We start from the raw sequence: 24766 nt of genomic DNA, 5'->3' as shown, positions 1-24766 counted from the left end.
ACGTCGCCTCTGTTAATATTAGTAAAAGTGTTAATTTGTTTGTTGCTTTTAAGGTGAACTGGACTCGGAGTGGCAACGATGTTTCTTACATGCTGCCGTATATGGTTTTCTCGATATTCTGAAATTTCTCCTCGAAAGTGGATTAATTATAATCGATGGTAGAGACCCAGAGAATTTATTCAGTGCGTTACACTATGCCTGCTATTCTGGTAAATACGATATTGCTCACTACTTGATCGAAAATGGAGCTGATGTCAATGCTGAGTCTTCTGAAGATTTTTTACCTCTTTATCTTGCTTCGCATCATGGGCACCTAGACCTTGTAAAATTATTGGTCACATCTAGGGCTACAATAGACGCACCCAACTTTCACGGAAATACGCCGTTGTTTTCCGCTGCTGCCAATGGATTTTTGAAAATTGTCCAGTACCTGTACGAGAATGGGGCCAAAGTTCACGTGGTGGACCAGGATGGAGATACTCCCTTACATGATGCTGCTTGCCGGGGACATTTGTCGACTGTGGAATATCTTGTCTCAAAAAATGCTGATGTAAACTATAAAAATAAGAATAATAAGACTCCTTTAGATGTGGCCATCGAAAAAGAGAACCAAGAAGTGGTGGAATTGTTAAAAGTTATAACTCAAAGCGAGTAATACATTTTATTGATTGCTAATATTGTTACTGTTTGCTAGCTTTTATATTCAATTACTCATTACTGTGATTAATTATAAAAAAACGATTAATAAATTGGTGAAAGTTTAAATTTTATTTATCTACAGCTCTTTTTGTTGAGAAAATTATTCTGCAGAACGACAGAACTTGTATTATTTATTTGAAACAATTTTTGAGTAGCTTGATTGTAGCAGTGGGTTTCTATTGAAATTTACAATATATGGAAGTGACGAGGTGGGTAATAATTACCAATAAAATGACTTGAAAGTATACTACAAATACATTTCACATAAATATTTTTGTCTGGATGAACATTAGAGAATAAAACCAAATTGCAATTTTGAATAAATCCTTAAATCAAAAATTCGTTTGAGTTTCTATTAATATCTTGAGAGAGTATTGATTTCGCCTTTTTGTTAATGAAGCACTCGACAATTGTTGATTCTGATATTGGTACCTGGACAACAGCATTGCAAGTATGATGCAACGCAAAATTACATAGACAATTCCACTCAGAAAATTTCAACCAATCAGCTTGTAGTATTTTGAATCATTTGACCAATTAGGAACGAATTACACCGACTATTTCCTTCGAAAAATTTAAGCCAATCAAAAAGCTCGAATATTTGAATTTTAGCCAATAGCGATCGAATTACAGCGACAATACTGCACTAGTGCAATTATCGATAATTTGCACTAGTGCCAAATTTTCGCGTAGTCCTAATTATAACATCATTTTGGTATTAATTTTATATTTTAAAAAGAATTAAGTACGTTTATTTGTACTTACTTATCATGTAAATTTTTCTAAGGAAATAGTCTGCCAAAATATCCTCTCCTGCATGTCAAATTGTCAAATTTTTAATATACAAAATTAATACCAAATGATGTTTTAATTAGGACTACGCGAAAATTTGGCACTAGTGCAAATTATCGATAATTGCACTAGTGCAGTATTATTTTTTTTTTTTACTTTATTAGCCCAACAGTTGTACAAAACAACCCTTTATAGGACACAAATACAAAGAGGAAGAAAAAAAAAAAGGCTTAATACATATAACAAAAGAACATGAAACTAACCAAATAATTGATAATTAATAACATTTGAAAGAAAATAAACGAAACTATAGTCTACTAACAAGGTCAATCTATAATCTAAAAATACTACCTACAAAATCAGTCTTTATAATTGAGAATACCAATAACACTATCTCTAAACAACATCGGATTTTTACGGAAAATATCTACCCCATCACATATGCTATTGTATAAACTACACATTAGAATAATTGGACTTCTGGCTAACGCATTTGTTCTAGGAGTGGTGTACGCAAACGTGAGAGGAAATCTCGTTTCAATACGAGGAACCAAGAAATCGATTTTGTTGAAAATATCTGATAAGTCAATTTTGTTGTGTATGATTTTGTGTAGCACAGTTAAGGCAGTAAGATCTCTTCTGATTCCTAGCGGCAAAACATTGAATTCGGACCAGAGTAACTCGTTACGATAACCAATGGGCGGGTAATATTTATGTTCTTTAAAGAAAAGATACTTGAGGAACTTACGCTGTATGTTTTCAATCGCTGCTATGTAACATTGCTGGATTGGATACCAAATTAGAGACCCATACTCCAGTTTGGATAAAATAAGTGCAGAAAATATCGATTTTAAGCAATCACAGTCTCTAAATAACTGACAGTTACGTATGATAAAACCCAGGGTAGACATACACGAGGAGGTCAAATGATGAATGTGGGTGTCGAACCTCAATTCTCTATCAAAATGTACTCCAAGATCCTTAACAGTTTCACAGCGTTCCAAAGAAGTATTACCAATCGAGTAGACAAAGGGTATTTCGGATTTTTTACGACAATAAGTCATAACTTTGCACTTTCTGGGATTCAAATTTAATTTGTTACTGGTACACCAGATGTTAAGCCTGTCCAGGTTTCTTTGTAGGTTGTCAGCATCAGAGAGAGAGTTGATGGTCTGAAAAATTTTGGCATCATCAGCATACAACAAAACTTCGCAGTCAAGAACAGATGGAAGGTCGTTGATAAATAGAGTAAAAATCAGGGGACCCAGGACCGACCCTTGAGGAACACCAGAGTTTGTAGCGTAAGGATAGGAAGAAACCCCATGATAATGAACATACTGTTGACGGCCAGAAAGATAGGACTCGAAGAATGCAATTAGTTTATTACTGAAGCCGAACATATCCAGTTTTTTGATGATAATATTATGATCGATCTGGTCGAAGGCCTTAGTGAAATCAGTATAAATTGTGTCGACCTGCTGTTGTGTCTCCAAGGATTCGGAGACGTATTGTGAGAAGGTTAATAAATTTGACATTGTGGAACGGCGGTCAATAAAGCCATGTTGGCGTGGAGAAAATCCGCTACGGACACTGGAGTAAATATAACTATGCAAGACAATTTCAAATAACTTGGAAAAATTCGACGACAAAGATATAGGTTTATAGTCAGAGATATTGGAGGGTTTTCCAGATTTAAAAACAGGGCACACCTTAGATTTCTTCCATTCTTTTGGGAAGCAACCTGACTCGAGTGAAGCATTAAAGATTATCATCAGAGGTTCAACAAGAACATATCGGCAGTCCCTAACCAAAAAGCCAGGAAGTCCATCCGGACCTGATGTCATTTTATTCGGAATTCTATTTATGGCACTAATAATATCGGTCTCAGAGATCTTGAGTATATTGACTGTGGGAAAACAGCTCGAGGCAGCATCAACGTTGTTATGATTGCAATAGGGATCCGATTGCACAAAAGTAGATTTGAAATATGATGCAAATGCATCCACAATATTCTGCGGATCATCTAACAATGTGTTTTCAGGGGTTCCCCCTTTCTTTAGATTGATGTAAGACCAAAAATCCTTCGGCTTGGATTTAATATTGTTCTGAACATTTAACACAAACTGAGAGTGAGCTTTGGAGATATCTTTTTTGGAGGTAGTTCTTAATAGCTTAAAATTTGCAAGATGGAGTTGCGAGCCTGATTCCTTGTATTTCTTCCACGCCTTATGTTTTTCACGGAGAGTTGCTATGATACGTGCATTAAACCACGGCGGATAATTCTTCCCACTAGGCTTGTAGGTCGGAACATTCCTGTCTACGATTTAGAACAAAAAATGATAAAACTGGTCCACCATTGCATCAACGGTAGGTAAATCTTTTAACAGGCTCCAATCAATGGCCTGTATTTCCTTATAGAGAGTTGGGAAATCAGCTTTACGAAAATTGTATGCTATATGGCTGTAATCAGAATTGGTGAAATTATTTTGACCACGGGATGCCAATATCATATCTACAGACAATGCGGGGTGATAGCCATCTTCAGAAACAAGAGGATCGAAGTCGCGGATCACTTTGCAGGAAGTATTGGAGAAAAACAAATCAAGCAGTTTGCTGTTGCAGTTACGTATTCCATTACACTGCTGCAGACCCAAAAAACTAGCTGCCTGTTTTAACCTCTCAGCTACGTTGTCCGGAGGAATCTCATCGACACGAGGTATATTAAAATCACCAGCAATAACTAAATTGTTACAATGAATATAATCATTTTCAAAAAAGTCACACACACTGTTCAGGTCAACGATAGTCGGGGTACGAGGAAAATAAATGACAAAAATGAATATATCCTCTTGGTTGAATCTGTATTTACAGCCAATTATATCTATGCGCGGAACCACAGTACGCAGACCAGACAAATCAACCTCTTCCACTGCCAGAGTGTTATTATACGCCAATAAAACTCCACCACCCCTACTAGAATTTGTTGCAGTTAAATCACGATCACGGCGGATGACACGGATTATCGTTGTAATTCGATCGCTATTGGCTAAAATTCAAATATTCGAGTTTTTTGATTGGCTTAAATTTTTCGAAGGAAATAGTCTGCCAAAATATCCTCTCGTGCATGTCAAATTGTCGATAATTTGACATGCACTTGGGATATTACTAGTGAATATTGCACTAGAGCAATACTCAAAAAGTGAAACATTAATAAATAATCCATTTTTTTTTATGATGTTCATGATTCAGTTTTTAAATAACTGTTTATCTTCATGTGAAATTTTCTTCGGGCAATAGTCTTTCTTAGCATCAAAATTACACTGACTATTTGCTAGTAGCTAATTACCGCAATAATTTTTTCGTCAGTAAGGTAGCGCAGCCATTAAAAATTCAGCACCGTCGCCATTATGGAGTACCATACAGATTTCGCTTTTGAGATTTGACATAGTTTAAAAAATAATCACGCCGAATTACATTCGTGATGGTACTTTTTTGATAATTTAAACTAGATTAGCACTCATCTTTGTTGTTATTAAAAAATCTAGCTAAAAATAGCAACAAAGATTCGTGCATCTAGTTAAAATTATAGCAAAAAATTACCACCACTTATGTAATTACTGTTGAATAATTGCAAATAAATTTCTATGCAAACAATCAAAATTCCGATCATGCTAATTATATTCAAAAAAATTAAATAAATGTAGGCCCCAAATAATGCAATAAAGAGTTGTATCGCTTGCAATATCACAAACTGCAAGAGGTATCTCCTAAGTTTATTTTTGTGACACTGGGTGTGTTCAAGATGTTTTTTTTAATTGAAACAACTGTGTCTGCTTGTAGAATTTGACAATTATAAAAGTGTAAAAATCGTGCACGACAAATGAGGTTATCATTAATATAATCAAAATGTGTTGACTCATTGATGATTTGGTACAATACCAAGTAGTTTAATGCCAAAAAAATAAATATTATCGATAGACGTTAATAATACGAATATCAGGGACCCAAGAAATTTCTAAAGATAAGTGAATTTTCTGTTTGATCTGATAGATTGAGAAGTTATCGACAAGATATTTCCAAACCGAAAAATCACAACAATTATCTTTGTATCCTTTTTTGACTGACTAAAAGTTGCAAGTAAGTACGTCTGAATTGAAAGTTATTGATTCAGGATGCTTTCTTTTATTTTGTCTTTTAAGTTGGTAATGAAACAATATTATTTGAAAACCGTATAATGAGATTTCATGGTTAGGGTCTATAAAATATCCACTTGTTATTTGTTTAAGTACTTTATGGACGTTTTATGGGTTAAAGTGGTTTTGGCTGCAAACAAATTAGTAAATAAAGTGTTTTTAACGAGTTGAAATAAATACAAAGTTTTGCGACTAATTTCCATGATTTTTCATCTTCTTAGAAGTACCTACTGTCATTACTTTCGTTATGCAAATTGTTCAACAATTACGTATTTGAAAAAAATGTAGGTTTGATTAGATATGTGTCAACAACCTTGTCCAGCGAGAGATTCGGAGATTTTAGATTTTATTAAATTAACCCAACACTACAAAATGCACTAGAATACATTAATTACAGCATAATTTCAGGGTAAAAATGTTACTGCTTGAAGGATATATTTCAACGCATTGATATCTAATACAGTCTACTACGTCCTTCAAAAAATGGAAAAGTGAAGAAATTCAAGTTAAAAAAGAGGTAATTTGGGCTGAGGCCAAATAAAAGAAAATGGCAAATTTTGACAAAATGTACAGTAGCTATAGTATAATTCAGAATAAGTGGCATCGCGGTAGGCGTTGATTCTCTAAAGTGAGCTTTATGTTATGTCAAAAAATTTAGTAAAAATGTGAAACCGTCATTACTTTATTCTGAGGTTATGCGTTACATAATTTTGACATGGTTTTCACCCACAGCAGAGATAACCCCCAGACAAATAATACACTTTTCATAAATGAAACAAGGAAATTCGAAATACTTATAACAAGAAAATAAACACAAAACAATTCCAATGATAATATCAAGGCCAAATTAAAAGCGAAGGATCTTGCAGCCAACGTAAATTTGAATTTCCAACGCCTACCGCGATGCCACTTATTCTGAATTATAATATACCTTTTTTTCGTAGTCTGTTTCTGTAGTCCTTCTTCAAGATTATCAGTAGACAGTAGGTATCAAGTCGAAGTGGGGTGTTTTGACAGTTCTTGGCCAAACATGAGGCCGCACTGTCAAAGGACCTCCTCATAAATTTTATCTATGAAAACTGGGTTGCCTTCGTCATTCAAAAATAAAAAAATTCCGGTTGCAGAGAGCAATATTTATTCTGGAATTTATCTTGAATTGCGATAAGATTAAAAAAAATACCTAAAACATAATCAAAATTGATTGGTGCCGACATTAAGTTATCGAAATGAAATCTTGCACTAGAGAGTTCAAATAGAAAATGTATTATACACATTTCACATGATTTGCTACGATTAGTGTGGTTGTGCCAGTGAATCTAGCACTTGAGAATGGCGGAAGGAGTAAGTAGTTAAAATTGTCTAATAGTTACGTGAAAGATAGCCGCAAAGCCTTACAATACGTATGACGTAGCAAAAATAGTTGTACGTGAAGTAACGCTTCATCTGGAACATCTGACTATAGTATTGCCGTTATAACTTTTTATCTGCTCCGCCCACCAAAATTGACCAATCACATTTGCCACGTAAAAAAGTTAAGGTTAGAATTTTGCTGTCAAGTCCACAATTATTGTTTTAGGTTCTAAAAAACAAAATGTCATTAAGACAATTCGAATGTCAGAAATTTTCACTGTGTAAATCAGATCGTCTTAACAACCTATTTGATTGGTAACTAAGAAAATGAAATGGGCGGGGCAGATAAAATGTTACGTTGTCCATAGTATAGTGAGAAAGGAGAAATCATTTTTATATAAAAAAGTAGCTGTGAGAACAAAGGCAAAATTAGATTTGAATAAATAGGTTTTTAAGGGCGTTATTTAATAAATAGGTAATTTGCGGTTGGTTCAACAATAGTGCTAACAATATCTTATCAGTTATCTCTTATCTATTATACAATTTAACTAAAAATAAAACTACTATTTATTGTACAGTGTGGAATAAAATGATTTACATCTAGTTACCTTTGGAATTTTTGCACATGTATACAAATCTGACAAACAGTAGCAAATGTAGACAAGATCGAAGATGATGCTTCACAATTTTAACACTAACACAAGCGCGATTTTGCAGGCAATAACGATGACCTCACTTCCGGACATCGGGCATATCTTGATTGCGATTTTTTATTGAAACAATTTTTTTTCACAAACAACGGTTGACATGACGACGTCCTCCGCACACTTATTAATCATTCGGTTTTTTCGATGGCGTTGAAAAAATGTATTTCAAAAAGATAATTGGGAATGAATCGTAGAGATATTACAAAAACTATTGTACAACACACGTCCGTTAGGGCCTTTACAGCCTCGCCAGTATTATTCGACTCGCTCTGCGAGCTCGTCTCACAAAATCTCTGGCTCGGCAGTAAAGACTATCCTAACGGACTTCTACTGTAAAATACTATTACAGAATTTTTAAACTGTTTTCATTGCACATGTTTCTTCAAGTTTACATAAAAATCATTGAACATTCCCATTGTCTTTTGTTTATACTATCTTCATTACTGAATTTTATGTTAAGGGCTTAGAAATAATCTATTTCTTCTTCTTTTGTTATTTAAAATCTATTGTGTATACTTATATTAATAGAGTAAAATCATTTTTAGACCTTTTCCTTTCGGGATGGGACCGTCGATTTTGGAAAAGACTACGAATATTTGATTTCGGCCTACTACTCCCTCGTTTTCAGTCTCAACGACGAAGTAGTCAACTTTAAAATGTCAACGAACAACGATGACATGGGAGATTTTGACGACGTGGTCATGGAAATTGAACTGAAAAATGACGAGCAACATGTCTTCGCGTTGCAACTGAAACATATTGTGAGACCAATCGCACAGATCCACTTAGTTACCAACAACAAGAAATTCAGCCTGAAGAAGTACAGTAAAGAATTTAAAAAAGTAAAGACTAATTACGACAAATCTCAGTCCTACAGTGCCGCTTTTCAAAATTTTCATTTCATTTTATTCAGCAATTCGGTCTTAGAAAAATATGAAGAAATTGGTGAAGACTGGACAAAATTGGAACCCATTGCTGATGGCAAAAAAATTGATTCGGACATATTGATAAGAAAATTTGACGATTGTTTCGAAAAGAAGTTTTTAAATTTTGGAGAATCAGATAGTGGGATCAATTACAAGATAAAATGTGACAAGGAAGGTTCACCGGATGAAGAATTTTTCAGTCAATTCTCGTTTTACACTAAACAAAAAACCGCCAAAGAAACTGAATCTTTGATTGCTCATATCATCTTGAATACTTTCAAAAATTGCAATTCGAGTGTAGTTATCAACTACTTGAATTATTTTAGTTACTGGTGCAGAAGAGATTTCGGAGCTTTCAAGCTCACCAAAAAAGACGTGAGAATGAAATTGGCCGAACTTCTTTTAACTCCCCACATTCCGGAACCGAATATTGAAGAACTTAAACGCCTTTCGGAAATTAAAACTTTGCTGGTTCTTGGAATTTTACTTCATTTCGACATGGTTATCTTAAAAAAACCGTCCGATGAAGTTTTGAATAAAATCTGGAGTATATTTTTACAAGAATTTTTAAGTAAAAGCAAAGAATGGACTAAACCCATATCTGGACGTTACATAAAAGACATGGTGAACGTTCCAATATCGGCTTTGAGCGAAAATTTTAACGAAATCTCGTTAAAAAAACTTTACATAATTTTATGGCAGAAAGGTACGCTCCCGTTGATTCTTAAAGTTGGGAAAGATGCTCCAGAACAACAACATATTTTGCAAGCTATAAAATTGTGCGAATCCAAAGGAAAGAAAAAGAAATTTGTTCTTGTAGAGGAAATCTACTTAGAAGACACCTCAAACTGGACTATTTTTCGAAATTTATCAGATTTGAGAAGTGAGAATCTTTACAATGTTGTAATCAATCGACTACCAGTTTCGGTTCAAGGTCGACCAAGCATACTTCTGAGAGAGCTACTGCAAATTGATGAAAGTTTAGTAAATAGTATTACGATGGAAGAAATTGTTCTCATGTTGGACGGAAATTTTCTTATAGGCGACGACTGCAAGAAACATTTTCCTAAATATTACGTCCCAAGACAAGTGCCAAAAATTTTGATAAATAGCGAAATCATTGACGAACTTGACGATTTGTTTGTAGTTAGCTATTCTGATGATGTCGAAAATATCCATACGAATTTCAACGTCAACACGGTTGACATAAGTAAATATCTTATTTTGAAACCACAAAGAGGTTCCACCAGTTACAAACCGAAACAGTTTTTGGCTTCTTATTTGGTGAATATTGAAAAGAAGGAACAAGTTATGAATAGCAAGTTTATAATTTTGGCAAAAGGTGGTTGCCCCAAGGAACAGTTCCATGAAATTAGTTTAATGAATTCGACGAAAAATTGTCACCACGTCCATTTTTACGATAACCAAAGATTTGAATGGATAGAAAGTCGAGGAAGCACCAGTGAAATACAAAACTATCAGCTAAACTCTAAAGAATTGAAGTCGGAAGATTTTGTCCAAGACTCGGATGTGTTTACTCATTTCGACAACAAGATCAACGTGATTTGCGCTGACCCAGGGATGGGCAAATCTATCATGATGAAATTTTTGAAATTTAATTGTCCCTTATCTTTTTGGGTTGTCATGGTGAACCTCAGCGAGCATACTGGGTTTTTCAAAAAAAAACACAACGTTCAAGAAATCTTAACTTACTTTTTAAAAATTGAAGGTAGAAATGTTCTTGCGGAGCACGTCGTCACTCTTTTGTCTTCCAAAAAACAACTGATATTTTTGTGGGACGGCTTCGACGAATTACCAAAGGAAAGCATAGAAGGAGTCATCTCAGCTGTTAAGAATTTGGCTTTGGAGGGATATTCACAATGGTTGTCAGCTCGATCCAATTCGAAAAACTTTCTTCAAGAAACTTTTCAGACTCTCGCATTGACAATAACACAATTCAGTCAAGAAAACCAGTACCAATATCTCTACAGACATTTGGTTGACAAATACGAAGACGAAAAGAGAGTTCATGATATCATTTACAAAATGGACTTTGGATATTTTGATTACACCGGAATTCCTTTACAGATCCACATGGTGGTGGAGATCTATTTGCGTCAACCTGAAGACCAGATCGACAAAGTACTCGTCTTCACTTTAACTGATATGTACGAAAAATTTATCAAGGGTCGCTTCGACACCATGTTCGAAAAAGCTGAAGCTGATCCTGAAAACCACTACATGCAACAAATTCGGGAACAGTATGTGAACGTCCAGTTACCTCTTTACGAGATCGCAGCCGTTAAAGCTTCATTTGCAGAAGAACTACTTCGTAATCTTAACTTGAACTGTGATGAACTATTGAACGAACTACAAGAAAGCGAGGACAGTTTAGGCTTGATAGTTGGAATGAACGACGAAAAAAAACTAATTTTTGCACACAAAACTTATGAAGAGTTTCTAGCAGCCTCTTGGCTTGCGAGAAATTGTCACACCCATACAGATCTTGTGGCAGCGTTGTTTCAAGAAAAACATAATAACATCCGATTCATGTTTGATATGATCCTTGCTAAAGACAGTCCCGTCCATCTAGCCGTCTTATACAGAAACATGGAAGTTTTGGCAATGAACGAAGACCAGATTGAAAATTGCATGGATAATGCCGGACGAAATCCTCTACACATAGCGTGTTCTTGGGGGCGTAGGCATCCATTGATTCGGGTAATGGAAAATAGTTCTGAGGAGATAACCGTAGAAAGAAATTCTGAAATAAATCAGCAAAAGTTTCTTAACATCATGCATGGCTTAAATCAAATAAAACCAAATATATCAAAATGTATAGGAATATTGACAGATCCGAAATCAATGGGCGCTGCAGATAAATATTTTAATAATTTATACCAACAAGTTGGGGAATCATCTATTCTGGAAAATAATTCAGAAACAGTAACAATTTGTGCAGAAACTCTTGTCCCAGTTGTCCCAGAAGACACAAGTTGTTTGGAGATTGTCAGTTTCTTGTTAGACCACAAGTGCAACGCTCTAGAATCCGACCAGTTGCTAAGTTGGAACGCCTTTCACTATGCCGACCATACTCTGTCCCTTGCTGCGATCAATCTGATGCTAAAACGTGTCCAAATAAATTCAGAACTACTGAGTAATTACAACCACGTTCCTACGCTTTTGCATTATTCTGTAGCATTTCTATATGACGAACTGTTTGAACTTGTTGACAAAGTACCTTACATAGTGTACAAGTATCCATTCGGAACTTCCAGTTTGTTAGATCTTGCAACAGCAACAAACAATTTGCACGCCGTGTCCACACTTTTGCAATACAATTGTTACAAAGATGTTGTCAACATGCAGAGCGCATTCTCTGATAATCCTCTTAGTACAGCGACTTTTCATGGCAACCTCGAGATGATCGACGTCCTCTTAGAAAACGGTTGCAAAGTAAACGACCATAAAGTGCCTCCAATACATGGTGCTGTTTTCGGCAATAAAATACAATGCTACAAAAAATTACTCAAAGCCGGTGCAGATGTCAACGCCCTTTTACCTGACGGCGATTCGCCTCTGATCATCGCAGCGACATTAAATCAGCAGGAAATCGTAACACTCTTACTTCAAAACGGCGCCGACATCAATTACGGAAATAAAGAGCGTACTGCTTTAGACCATGCTCTGAAACATGGCGTCGAACTGGTGCAGCTCTTTCTGAAATATAAACCTAATCTGAATCGACAAAGTCCAGATCTTGGATACACCACTCTGCATTTTGCGTGCGAGTACGACAACCTAGATGTAATAAACTGTCTGTTAGAACATGGTGCCGACACCAAAATTAAATCGAAGAACTTACTGACGCCTCTCCTCGTAGCAATCGTGAACAGTAATAAGGAAATCGCTTTAAAACTAATTGAAAGAGATCCGAGTGTTGTCAACGATTGCATGTACGAGATTCCAATCAAGTTGAGTCCAATGATTTTTGCTGTTCAAGAAAATTTTGACGAAGTCATTCGAGCGTTGATCAAACACGGTGCTCATTTGTATAACGATGAATGCAACACTACTCCTTTGCAGATTGCAGCTACCAAGGGTCTCGATTCGATTGTAACAACTTTGATCGAAGTGGGAGCTTCAGTGAACAGACCTAATGCAAATGGAGAATTGCCATTATTTTTTGCCGTAGATAATCTAAGCACAGTAAAGATTCTTCTCGATAATTCTGCTGAAGTGAACGCCAAGAACAAATTCGCAATGACACCTCTCCATTATGCAGCGTTTCGGGGTAAATTAGACTCTGTCGAAGAACTGATCAAGAGAGGAGCAAATATAGATGCCACAGATGAATCCAATTTAACGCCTTTGTTCTATTCTATTCAAGCAAAGCATCCAAATGTGACAAAATACCTATTGGAGAAGGATGCCAGCGTTGCCGGCGGTGAAGAGATGATGTGTCAAGCAGCACGGTCAGATCTTCCTGAATGTATACTTCTTCTATTAGAAAGAGGAGTTAGTGTCAACGCTAAAGATTCAAATGGATATACAGCTCTGCAAAATGCCTTATTTCATGGGAACAGTTGTGTTAAAGTTCTTGTGGAAAAAGGAGCCAATCCAAACAGTGCCAACAGTGTCAACAATGTAGAACGGTCTCTGATAATGCGTCTACCTCTACTCAGCAAAACTGATACAATGCAGGAATTGATAAGTGCCGGCACAGATGTGACAATTATGTCTCTCAATGCTCTTCACTACTCTGTTTTTCTTGGAGATATATTTAGTACAGTCGTTTTGATCAGAAATGGAATTGATGTCAACATTACTGACGTGTCAGGAGCAACTCCTCTTCATTATGTTTGTGAAAATAACCAAAAAACTAAATTTTTAAAAGAACTGATCACTTCAAGGGACAATAACATCTGCATCAATTACAACGCTGAAGACTGTGCTAAGGAACTGCTTGCAAATGGGGCAGATGTAAATCGCAAAGACAATAAGGGATGTTCACCATTACATTTCGCTTGCAGACATGGAGAAAACGATTTAGTAAGATTGTTCATTGAACATGGAGCCGACGTTAATGCCTCGACCAATGAAAAAATTACTGCTCTCCATGTGTGTTATGCTAGTGACAATCCAGAAGGTGGAGACATTCTTTTGGAAAACGGTGCCGACTTGAATGCTATAGACGCGTGGGGAAGAACTCCACTTTCATATGTCATGGACCAGATTCATGCTAAAGGATTTGACAATTTGACCTTGTTGCACAAATTGGTCAGGTTGGGAGCAAATATTGATTCACCAGATCAGGGCGGTTTTACGTTATTACACAAAGCTTGCAAAGAAGGAAATTCAGAATTGGTCAATTACTTGCTAAGCAACGGAGCCAACATTGAGGCAGAAACAAATCAAGGTTCAACTCCAATTTTCTACGCGTGCGATGGACTTCAGAAAGAAATTGTTACAACATTAGCTAGAAAATGTGAAGTAAATATTCAGAACATTGATGGAAATGCTCTACTGCAATTTGCGGATCTAAAGGATGATGAACCTATCATGAAACTATTGCTGAAAGCCGGTAGTGACGCCAACATCCAGAACAATAACAAATTTACTGCTCTACATTTGACTCATCAGTTCGGAGAATATATTAATAGTAAGATCCTTTTAAAAGCAGGAACCACAATCAATCAAAAAGGTTGTCATATATAATTTATTAAGAGCCGCTTTGATTTCCGGAAATTATTTCGACCTGTCGAGTTCTTTTTGCGTATTAATCACCACGAACGCCAGTGAGTGGTGATTACGCTAAAAGAACGAGACAGGGAGAAATAATAATTTCTGTAAATCAAAACGGCTCGAAATAGATTCAGCTAGAAAATCGCATAAATAAAATTATTTATAAGTGTGAATTGATGAATGAATGGCCGCGTGATATGATTTCCGAAAATTTCTCTAGAGTGATTTCCGGAAATCAGTGTGTTGTGTAATGACCACGGTGATTTCCACTAAATCATCGTCTTATTGGTTGCTAAAGTAAAAATTACAAAATTTGATTGATTTGATTTTATGCATGCGATTTTCAATGTAATACACCTAGGACTCATTTCCAAACCTTAAAATAATTTTCTTTCAGATTATACTCCTCTGCATTTGGCCATCTATTCAAAAAACACAGATTTGGTGCAGTTATTGATTAGCCAGGGTGCTAACATCGACCAAGCGTCTCTCTACCGTGCTGTCCACGTAGCTGATTTGGAGCTTGTTATGTTGCTTCTAAGCAAAAACCACAATCTTAACTTCAATACCGAAAATTTAATTGAAGCTCTTTTAAATGCCGAATCCATAAATCTCGACTTATTAAATTATCTGCTTAGAAAGGGCTCAGATCCGAATTCTTTATGTGGACCTTTAACTAATCTTGCATTAGCTTGTAAAGTTGACTGTTTTGGCTATGTCGAATGTCTTTTACAGCATGGGGCAAGCGTTAACGCTTGTGGACTTACGGGCACGACACCTTTAATGTCAACCTGTATGAATAAACATCTAGCAATAGCAAATTTATTGATGGATTCTGGCGCTGTTGTAAACCTGAAAGATGATCAAGGATGGAATGCTTTCTTTTACGCTTGCTCCAATGGAAACTTGGATTTGGTAAAATTTCTACACAAGAAAGGAAGCGACATTTTTCTGGAAAGCAAGACCAGAAGTACTGCCTTGATAGAAGCTTCCCAACATACCCCGATCATTAAATATCTTGTTGACAATGGCTTGAATGTCAACCACAAAAATAATGACAACTGTACTCCTCTTTTTAACGCCTGTCTCTACGACAACTATCAAGGTGCCCTCTACCTCATCGAAAAGGGTGCCGAAATTAATGCTGTTACAGAGTCTAAACGCTTAACACCGTTGCATGCTGCTTCGATGATGGGGCACGTTGAAATTGTTAAACTCTTATTATTCTTCAATGCGGACGTCACCATAAAAAGTACTTCAGGTAACACTCCTTTACTGAATGCTGTCAGTGATAACAAACTAGAAGTCGTCAAGTTGTTTGCTGAATTACTGACGAATGCGGAAACATCAGGAAACGAGTATGGAATCACCAACAGAAGTACGTCGCCTCTGTTAAAATTAGTAAAAGTGTTAATTTGTTTGTTGCTTTTAAGGTGAACTGGACTCGGAGTGGCAACGATGTTTCTTACATGCTGCCGTATATGGTTTTCTCGATATTCTGAAATTTCTCCACGAAACTGGATTAATTATGATCGATGGTACAAACCCAGAGAATTTATTCAGTGCGTTACACTATGCTTGCTATTCTGGTAAATACGATGTTGCTCACTACTTGATCGAAAATGGAGCTGATGTCAATGCTGAGTCTTCTGAAAATTTTGTACCTCTTTATCTTGCTTCGCATCATGGGCACCTAGACCTTGTAAAATTATTGGTCACATCTAGGGCTACAATAGACGCACCCAACTTTAACGGAAACACGGCGTTGTTTTCCGCTGCTGCCAATGGATTTTTGAAAATTGTCCAGTACCTGTACGAGAATGGGGCCAAAGTTCACGTGGTGGACCATGATGGAGATACTCCCTTACATGATGCTGCTTGCCGGGGACATTTGTCGACTGTGGAATATCTTGTTTCAAGAAATGCTGAGGTAAACTACAAAAATAAGAATAATAAGACTCCTTTAGATTTGGCCATCGAAAAAGAGAACCAAGAAGTCGTGGAATTGTTAAAAGTTATAACTCAGAGCGAGTAGGAATACATTTTATTGAATGTTAATATTGTTACTGTTTGCTATTTTTATTTAATTGTTCAATAGGTACTGTGATTAATTTTACCAAAACGATTAATAAATCGGTGAAAGTTTGAATTTTATTTACCTACAGCTCCCTTTGTTGAGAAGTGATTTTGCAGAACGGCAGATCTTTTATTATTTTTACAATACAGGCTGATTCACGTAGCCCGTTCTTTAGAAACTTTTTGATTTCCCAAAATCATATTAATATGAAAATTAGTAGTTGACTATAACCGACTACTCCAAGGTCAAATGAAATATTTTCAAAACGGCGGCACTTCCGGAAATACCGGAAATCGATGCCATCTTTGTTTTTTTAAATAGAAAGGCTCCATTTTGACTTCACATTTCGATTCTACGTTAACTTTTGAGTTTAATACGTCTTTTTGTCAATACTTATCTGTCATCGTTTTTGACCTAAGCTATCTTTTTTGCAAAAAAGTGAGGTTGCTGGGCTTCATTAAAAAATTTATAAATCCTGAACTAAAAATCACTAAAATAATTAAATGTTTAATTGTTAAACACTGTTTTGTTGGTTGATTCATCTTTATGGAGTGATCATATTGTGTGATTATCTTTGGTTAGGCCTACTAGATTTTTGTATTGTCTTTTTAACGGAAAAATTGCACCAAATTTAGCGATTTTAGGATACCACCCTAGATTTTCAGATTCGACTATACAAATCTTATATTGTTCAAAAGCTTGTCAAAAAAGCTTTCGACCAGTGCAATAATAAATACGGGGAGCCATTTGAAAAAAATGAGTTTTTAACATTTTTAATTCGTTATGTTTAAAAAATCGCAGTAGGCATATGCGACTAAGCAGGTTATTGAGTAAACACTCAGCAGATGCAGCAAACATTCAGAAATCAAACAGCGTCAATCATTTTAATTTATGTGCAACGATTTGGAAGGTACGAATTTTCGAAGGGACCCCTGCAATTCGAAATTCTGGTAAAAAAAGCGCCACTGATTAAAAACTATGGCAGATAAGTAAAAACGACCTGTATAAATTTGATTCATAATTTAGCATAGAGTTCAAAAATAAAATCAAACTGGGTAGTTTCCATTTAAAAAAACATAACTTTAGTGTTTTTATAATATTGGGACATTCTGTATATATACCGCAATATTTTCCGAATATGCAGTAGAAGCGTAGCTATCATCTAGAATAAAGAAAAAGTTGATATCTTTAATAACAAACAAGTTATGGAGCTTTATTGCAACTTTGGGACACCCTGTATAGAAGTGGCAAGGTGGGTAATAATTACCAATAAAATCGCTTGACATCTGTAACGGTCCGAATAGGTTCGATAAGAATTTTAATTTTAAAATAATTTCAACGAAATATTTTAAATACCGGGGCAGGGCCGGATTGCGGCGATGGTCAACTTTTAAATCTCCCGTTTAAAATGTACCTGGAAAGGTGATGACCGGATTGCAGCAGTGATAGCATTCGGGTAAAAAGGGGCAGGGTCGGATTGCGGCGATGTACTTATAAATGTCTCCGACTTTCGTCTACATATATTTTTGCATTGCAGCTCTACACTGTGCAACACCACTTCACACCTTGCTTTGTGGCACTTTTTTTAGAGTATTTAAAAGACTCTAAAAGAATCCATCTTCACTTCTCCTCTTGTGTCGTTTACTGTTAAGACTAACCATAATTTTGAAAAACTGGATATTTATAACAGGACTTTTATGGTAGGTAATAGACATTTTAGGATTAAATATCCCTTCCCTAATGATGTCCAGTAATTTCGCCGACCGGCCGCAATTCGGCCCCTACCTTTACAGGTACAATTTCAATTCCGCCGCAATACGGCCCTCCATGTACAGGTAAAGTATGACCACGGCCGCAATCCGGCCACACCGAAATACCATTCATTTACGACGGAAATGCTGGTCAGTTGTAAATTTCATTGAAGCCGTGTCGGCACCACATTCCTCAAGTGAAATCTGCCAACCTTTCTTTGAAAATGCAGGTACGCGCCTGGTCCGAACACAACACAAAGATAACAGTTTTCATGGGAAAAGAAACATTGCCAAATTTACTCGTTCGACAATTTGGGGAGTCCAGTTAAAATCAGGGGATAATTAAATTAATTAATTTGTTGTTAGCAGGTTTCAAATTGAGAGAACCACCAAATCAATGTTCATTAGGTTAATTTACTTTTTTTAGCATTCTCAAATTTGTGGCATATTTGTAATTAAAGGGCGAGAATTGCAAATTAGCAACAGAGCGCTTTATTGTGGAAAATAACTAGAATCGTTTGCACTTTTAGTTAGAAAAGTAACAAAGTAAAGTAGAGAGGGAGTCGGTAGAAAACACGGACATCACGGTAACGGTAAAGCCAGGTAGTCGTAGAAATCAGAGCTGTGAGTAAGAGAGAGAGAATGAAAATTAGGAAGTAATTATTAATTAGAATGGTCTTGGGGAATCAAACCAATGTAGAACAATTTTTAGAAGTAGCAGGTCAATGGAATTTAGTTGCATGATATAACACTTACGTAACAGCGTTTCAAGCCCAATTTTGGTCTCAAAATAAGGTTAATTTGTTTCATTTTAATTCTGTTTGTTTCATTTTAATTCTGTTTGTTTTATTTTAATTCTGTTTGTTTCATTTTAATTCTGTTTGTTTCATTTTTATTCTGTTTGTTTCATCTTAATTCTGTGTGTTTCATTTTAATTCTATTTGTTTCATTTTAATTCTGTTTGTTTCATTTTAATTCTGTGTGTTTCATTTTAATTCTGTTTGTTTCATTTTAATTCTGTTTGTTTCATTTTAATTCTGTTTGTTTAATTTTAAATCTGCTTGTTTCATTTTAATTCTGTCCAATTCTTGGTGCTGATTTTTATTATTGTATAGAGTCAGTAATTTAGTGTTCGTTTTCAGGCTTCTAATTCAAAGACGAATTTGTACATTCGGTGTGGTCCTAACAAAAGTCTAAATTTAAACATTTAAAATAATGGTGGAAAAACGGAAACTGCAATTTCAAAAGTTCTAGAGATTTCGAAAAGGTGTCGCGATCGGCATAAAGTAGAACCGAGCGGATTGGTCACTTTGGTCAAGTACTGTGTTTTCAATTTGGTTGTAGGTCGTAAAATGTTATGGTACTTTAAGTTAAAGATCTTGGGGGGCTTATAAATCCTAGTTTACCACTAGCAGGTAATATTTTAAGCAGGGTTGTATTGTACATTTTGTATATTTGCATTGGACGGAAAACGGCACGCGCCGCTTCCCAACCTTTTCAAACCCAACCATTGTGCCTGTTAATCCCTCATAATCAATAAAATTTTACGACCTACAACCAAATTGAGAATACAATAGGGGTTGCGAAAGTGGGGTGCGCCAGAAATGATAAAACCGAATGCGGAACGGGAAACAGGGCTTTTTTGAGTTTTTTGATTCACTCGGGGTTTGATCTCCAAAGTAGCCGGAGGTACGTTCAGTACTTCCAGCAGCCATTTTGTGACCACGTGCTTAACATTTACAAGGTAAATTATTTCTCTAATTCTTGTTCATTATTTGTAGCCGCAATTTAATTAGTCAAACAGCATTTAGTTCTTTATCGTTCTAAAGTAAAGATTATATTATTTTCTTTGAGCTTTTGATGATCACGTGACTTTTTAGAATCTTGAATTAATTTCTTTATCGCGAAGTATGTGATCTTCTTGTCAAGGGGAACTATTATACAATTATTATAAAACATTTTCATTCATTTATTTATGTTTTGGAGTCTCGAGTTCGGGAAACTACCGCCAGTGTCCGTCGTACTCAATTAGCTGTGGTCCGGCGTAAGAGCACAAAATTAGCCGCGTCACCCCCAAGGGGGCCAGCGACCAAACTAGGCCAGCTGACACGTGAAGAGAGGTACTCTTTGGCCCTGTTAGAACCTTTTTCCGTTTTATTTTCGACCACCGGAGTAGACCAGGGTAATCTATGAGATTCCAGTGCATCGCGTCGGGTTCAATCTAATTGGGGAAATAATTCAAAACTAAATCGGGTCACATATGTAGTTCGCATATCAAATTTCCACCAACTTCTGTTATTAAATTAATTTATTTATTTCTATAATTTGTTGGTACCAAACACCACCACACTCGATTATTTGCTAAAAAAAAAAATAAGTAAAGTGTGCTCAATCGTTTTAATTCTATTGGGAAAAACCTTCCGAAGGTACGGCTCTCGTCAGAACCTAATTAAACAAAATGAAAAATAAAACACATCGTAGGATCCATAAATATTTCTTTTCTCATTATTTTTGTTTCGTATTTTTCCGCAAAAATTTCATCCGAGGGAATGCGGCAACCAACAATACACCAAATGAGGGAGAAAAAAAATCATTGAGGAAAAGTCAAGGAAGTCGAAAAGTTTCAGTATACATACAGGTGTCCCAGAACTGGCGTACAGCCCGTTAACCACGTGTTCCGCTCTTTCTGCTGAGAAAGATTTCACTAGATTTTTTTTTTGTTTAATCTTATAGTTTTTAAACTACAGCAATTTTAAGTTAGCCAGTCACAACAGAAAGATTGCAGATAAATCTACCGTGAGGTGTTGTTTCCTAGGAAACGCATGGATTGAATTCATATTTGTCTACGATGATTTGTTAAATTAAAATCGTTGTAACTTAAAAACAAAGGGATTTAAACAATTTTTCTTGCAGAATATATTTCAGAATAAATATTTACATTTGCAGTGAACGGGATGTACGCCAGTTCTGGGAAACTCTGTATAGCTACAAATGCATTTTACATAAATATGTATTTTTATCTGTTTCAGATGTTCGAAAAAATTCTATATGTAATTCCGACAAGGTAAATATGTGAATAACAACGAACGAAACAAGGCAACATGTAGCACGCAACATTTTTTGGTAATGACCTGCAACATTACTAAAAAATGTTGCGTGCCACATGTTGCCAATTGTTGCCTTGGTGTAAGACTGCCTTTCGAAAACAAAACCAAATTGCAATTTTGAATAAGTCCTTAAATTAAAAATCTACATAATTTTTATTTTTATTTTTAACTTACTGTTAACTGCAATTTGCTGTGAGCAAAAATGTTTCCGTCACAACGGTAATCTATTGTACACGTTACAATATGTAGTACACAATTACATCATTAACCCTTAATTTCATAATCAGCCTAAAGTTACTTTAACATTAAAGTTTACCATTTACCACGGAAACATATTGTCGCAACAATCACCTTAAAATAAAGTCGCCTTTAAGTTTATTATGAAACTGGCCCTAAGAGTAGAAGTGTCTCTTTTTGTGCTGAGCCCAGAAATTGAAGACCGAAACGCAGTTGAGGTCGGTAACTGGGCGAAGCACAAAAAGAGCTTCTACTCTGAATGATATACAGGCTGTTTCTGAAATACGTGTGTTAATTTTAACCAGTGGAAGAACGCGCCAAATCATGGAACTTTTCTCTATAACATTTTTACGAAAAAGCACTACAAATTGATTTAAAATTTGGAAAAAATTAACCATCAAAGTGTATACTCGCCTATGAGTAAGGGTGAAAATTTTCTGTTCAGATAGAAACAGAGCTTTTTTAAAAAGTTCCATTGTTATAGAAAAAAATTAATAATCAAAATTTAGATTCTCATGGTTACAAAAAGTAGAAACTAGTTAATCACACAAAACAACTCGTTTGGTAAAAATTGTGGGGCAAAAAATCTTGGAATACTTTTACGAATTTTACAAAATGGTATAGAGAAAAGTTTCATAAATTGACGAGTTCTTTCACTGATTAAAATTAACACACGTATTTCAGAAACACTCTATATACTATTTTATCTAAGCAGATCACAAAAAAAAATCGAACATGCACTCACTTATTTATTTCATTTGTTTGACATCTGATCTGACATCCATGGACACGCCCACAAGTCCCACAGCGGGCGGCTCGTCTTTAGTCACAGTCAAATCGGTTAAATATTGGATAATAATTTCGTTATTTTGCTTTTTTAGAGACTTTATCATAATGGGGATAATTTATTTATTAAATATTTCGTGTAATTGATAAATAAATCGTGACAAATACTTGAAATGACCTTACATTTGACCCGGTCGAGCCGCCTGTGGGACACTTCTACTCCTAGGACTTGAAGTACTTCTACTCCGCTCAGAAAAAAAAGACAGTTTAACAGTCTCTATGGAGATATACAAAGGCGCGATTTTCGACCGCTTGAAGATAAAAGTCCTTTTCGTGTCTCCGACCGGAATTGGGTAGTTTGTAGATCTCGAAATCGTCCAGAAACACATGTGTTGCCGGCTTAGTCCGGCAAAACTTAAGGATTTTGAGTTGTCAACGGTTTCGCTTGGCATGTGTTAACAGAATTCTGTAAAGCGTCAATGTCAGTTCTGTGCATGGTTCGTTAAAATTATTTTTCTATTTACAGTTGGCTTCAAAAAAAAACGAGAAATGAAATTTGACCTAATGTGAATTGGAATTTTAATTTGTCAATTTATATCAATTTGTGTCTGTTTGACAGTAGTATTTCTGACACATAAGTGCAGTTTTTTAACCTAAATTCTAAAAGACCGTTTCAAACTATAAAAATTTAATAAAATCTGACAGAACTTTTTCTGACAGTTCCCGTTTTTTTTTTTTTGAAGCCAACGGTACAATAACGTACAAACTACAAAGAAGCAATATTTAACAAAAATTAATTAATTGAAATTACGTTTTCAGCCACTTCTTGAATATGGGCTGGTATCCATTACACCAAATGTTTTGGAAAATGTCAAAAAAAAAAATTAAATTAAATTTAATAAATGTCAGGAAACAAGAGCGATGTTGATTTTAAAATTTAAATGTTTAAGTGTTGCCAACGCAAAAAAGTCACCAATAATTAAAACAGTGCCTTAACTTTTATTTAACAAAATTTCCGCAAACCGTACTCATGCTTGCTCGCAAACGTGCAGTTTCTGGCCTTGTGGTACAAATGACTATTGTTGCTTAGTTACAGTCAAATGCAAAACGTTTTGGTCGTCAATGTCATTTTTTGACAAACTTTGAAATACTCAATTGTAAATCGATCTTAATCTTTGTAGCCATCAGGAATTCGTAATTGGTACCATAGTCAATGGTACCAGTCCTGGAAGGGAATTTCTAAAACGAACATTAGCGACAAATTTGCATGTGCAACAATATTTACCTGGTTGTTCATGTTGGATTGGGCACAGGGGGTTAAGTACCGACAGGCATTCTGTGATTTTGACTAAGGGTACGTTTATGTTGGAGCTGTGATAAATGATAAGAGCGGCGATGATAGCAGCGACGCTAGCTAGCATGCTAGGTATTTTATAGTGGAGCTTCGATAATAGCAAAGACCTTTGCTCTGCATGCAGAACTTGATAGATCTTACACATCTCGACATGTGTGATTCTGGGGACGAAATGCTTTTTTCAAGTGCTGTTACTTTACACACCCAATAAATACCAACATGCACGTTTTTGGAGAGTTTCATCATCTTTACAAAGAATTAAGGATGAACTGGAGTAACATTGAAAAATGGCGAAATTTGCTTAAAATTGGTACAATAGTCCTTTCATCCATTCTAAAGTACTGTGCCAAATTTAAAGAAATTTGGTCGAGGAATTTTAAAGTTATTACCATTTAAAGTTTCGGGATATTTTACACATGTTCTTATGAGAAATGGAGCAATGGTCGCATAAAAATTGATAAAAACATATTTCAAAAGGCCAATTTTTCTTAAATTTTTCACACATAAAGTATCGATGTCGTAGAATTTTCTAATGAATTTACAAAAAAAGTTGGTCGAGGATTTTACTTGTAATCGCTAATTACATGTGGAAAAACACGGTTTTTGAGGTTATGTATCTGTTTTAATTTCAATAAAAGTGAACAAAATGCATATAATTGACGTCGGTATGCAACATTACACTCATATCGCACGTTTTACTGCAGTTACGTTAAGAACTTTAACAGAAATCAATGAAAATTGAAATTCAGTGTGCTTTTGTTTACTTTCACGTACAGTCTTAGTCAAAAGATTGTAAAATCACATGTAAGTAATTATCTAAATATCAAGAAAATAAACACAAAATTTACTTGCAACTCATTACAATTCGTTTCCAAAAATTAAAAACTATTTTTTCAAATATTGATTTCTCGTAATAAACGTTTCATAGCATTATAAGAATTCCGCAACTTTTTGCTGAGATTGTTACTCCAGTTCATCCTTAAGGCAACGTCCTGCAAAATTCTTCGCATCTGTTGATTTCTATTTTTTGGTTCCACACGTG

General features: G+C 35.5%; 2 protein-coding genes across 7 annotated transcripts in view; one reads left to right on the top strand and one right to left on the bottom strand.

Moving 5' to 3' along the window:
• The window catches only part of LOC138131462 (uncharacterized), a 29836-nt gene extending 13275 nt beyond the window's left edge, over nt 1-16561 (top strand). For 2 of the 6 annotated variants that reach the window (XR_011159819.1, XR_011159822.1), the window contains 2 exons: nt 54-7025; nt 14810-14824. Coding sequence is in view for 2 of the 6 variants with exons in the window: in XM_069048477.1 (XP_068904578.1) it covers nt 7014-7025; nt 8287-14329; nt 14810-15790; nt 15846-16447 (7638 nt within the window). In the remaining 4 variants the exon portion in view is untranslated. Of the gene's footprint in view, nt 1-53; nt 7026-8286; nt 15791-15845 lie in introns of those variants that run through there. The other 4 variants (XM_069048477.1, XR_011159820.1, XR_011159821.1 and 1 more) reach the window with 4 other exon arrangements.
• The window catches only part of LOC138131465 (uncharacterized), a 43504-nt gene extending 19806 nt beyond the window's left edge, over nt 1-23698 (bottom strand). Inside the window, exon 1 of the mRNA XM_069048482.1 lies at nt 23656-23698. Within this exon, the coding sequence (XP_068904583.1) occupies nt 23656-23667 (12 nt within the window). The 5' untranslated portion in view covers nt 23668-23698. The remainder of the gene's footprint in view (nt 1-23655) is intronic.
• Between the last annotated feature and the right edge of the window lie 1068 nt (nt 23699-24766).

Source organism: Tenebrio molitor, chromosome 5, assembly GCF_963966145.1.
Source record: "Tenebrio molitor chromosome 5, icTenMoli1.1, whole genome shotgun sequence".
Classification (NCBI taxonomy): Eukaryota; Metazoa; Arthropoda; class Insecta; order Coleoptera; family Tenebrionidae; genus Tenebrio; species Tenebrio molitor.
This window is presented reverse-complemented; position numbering and strand designations above follow the sequence as displayed.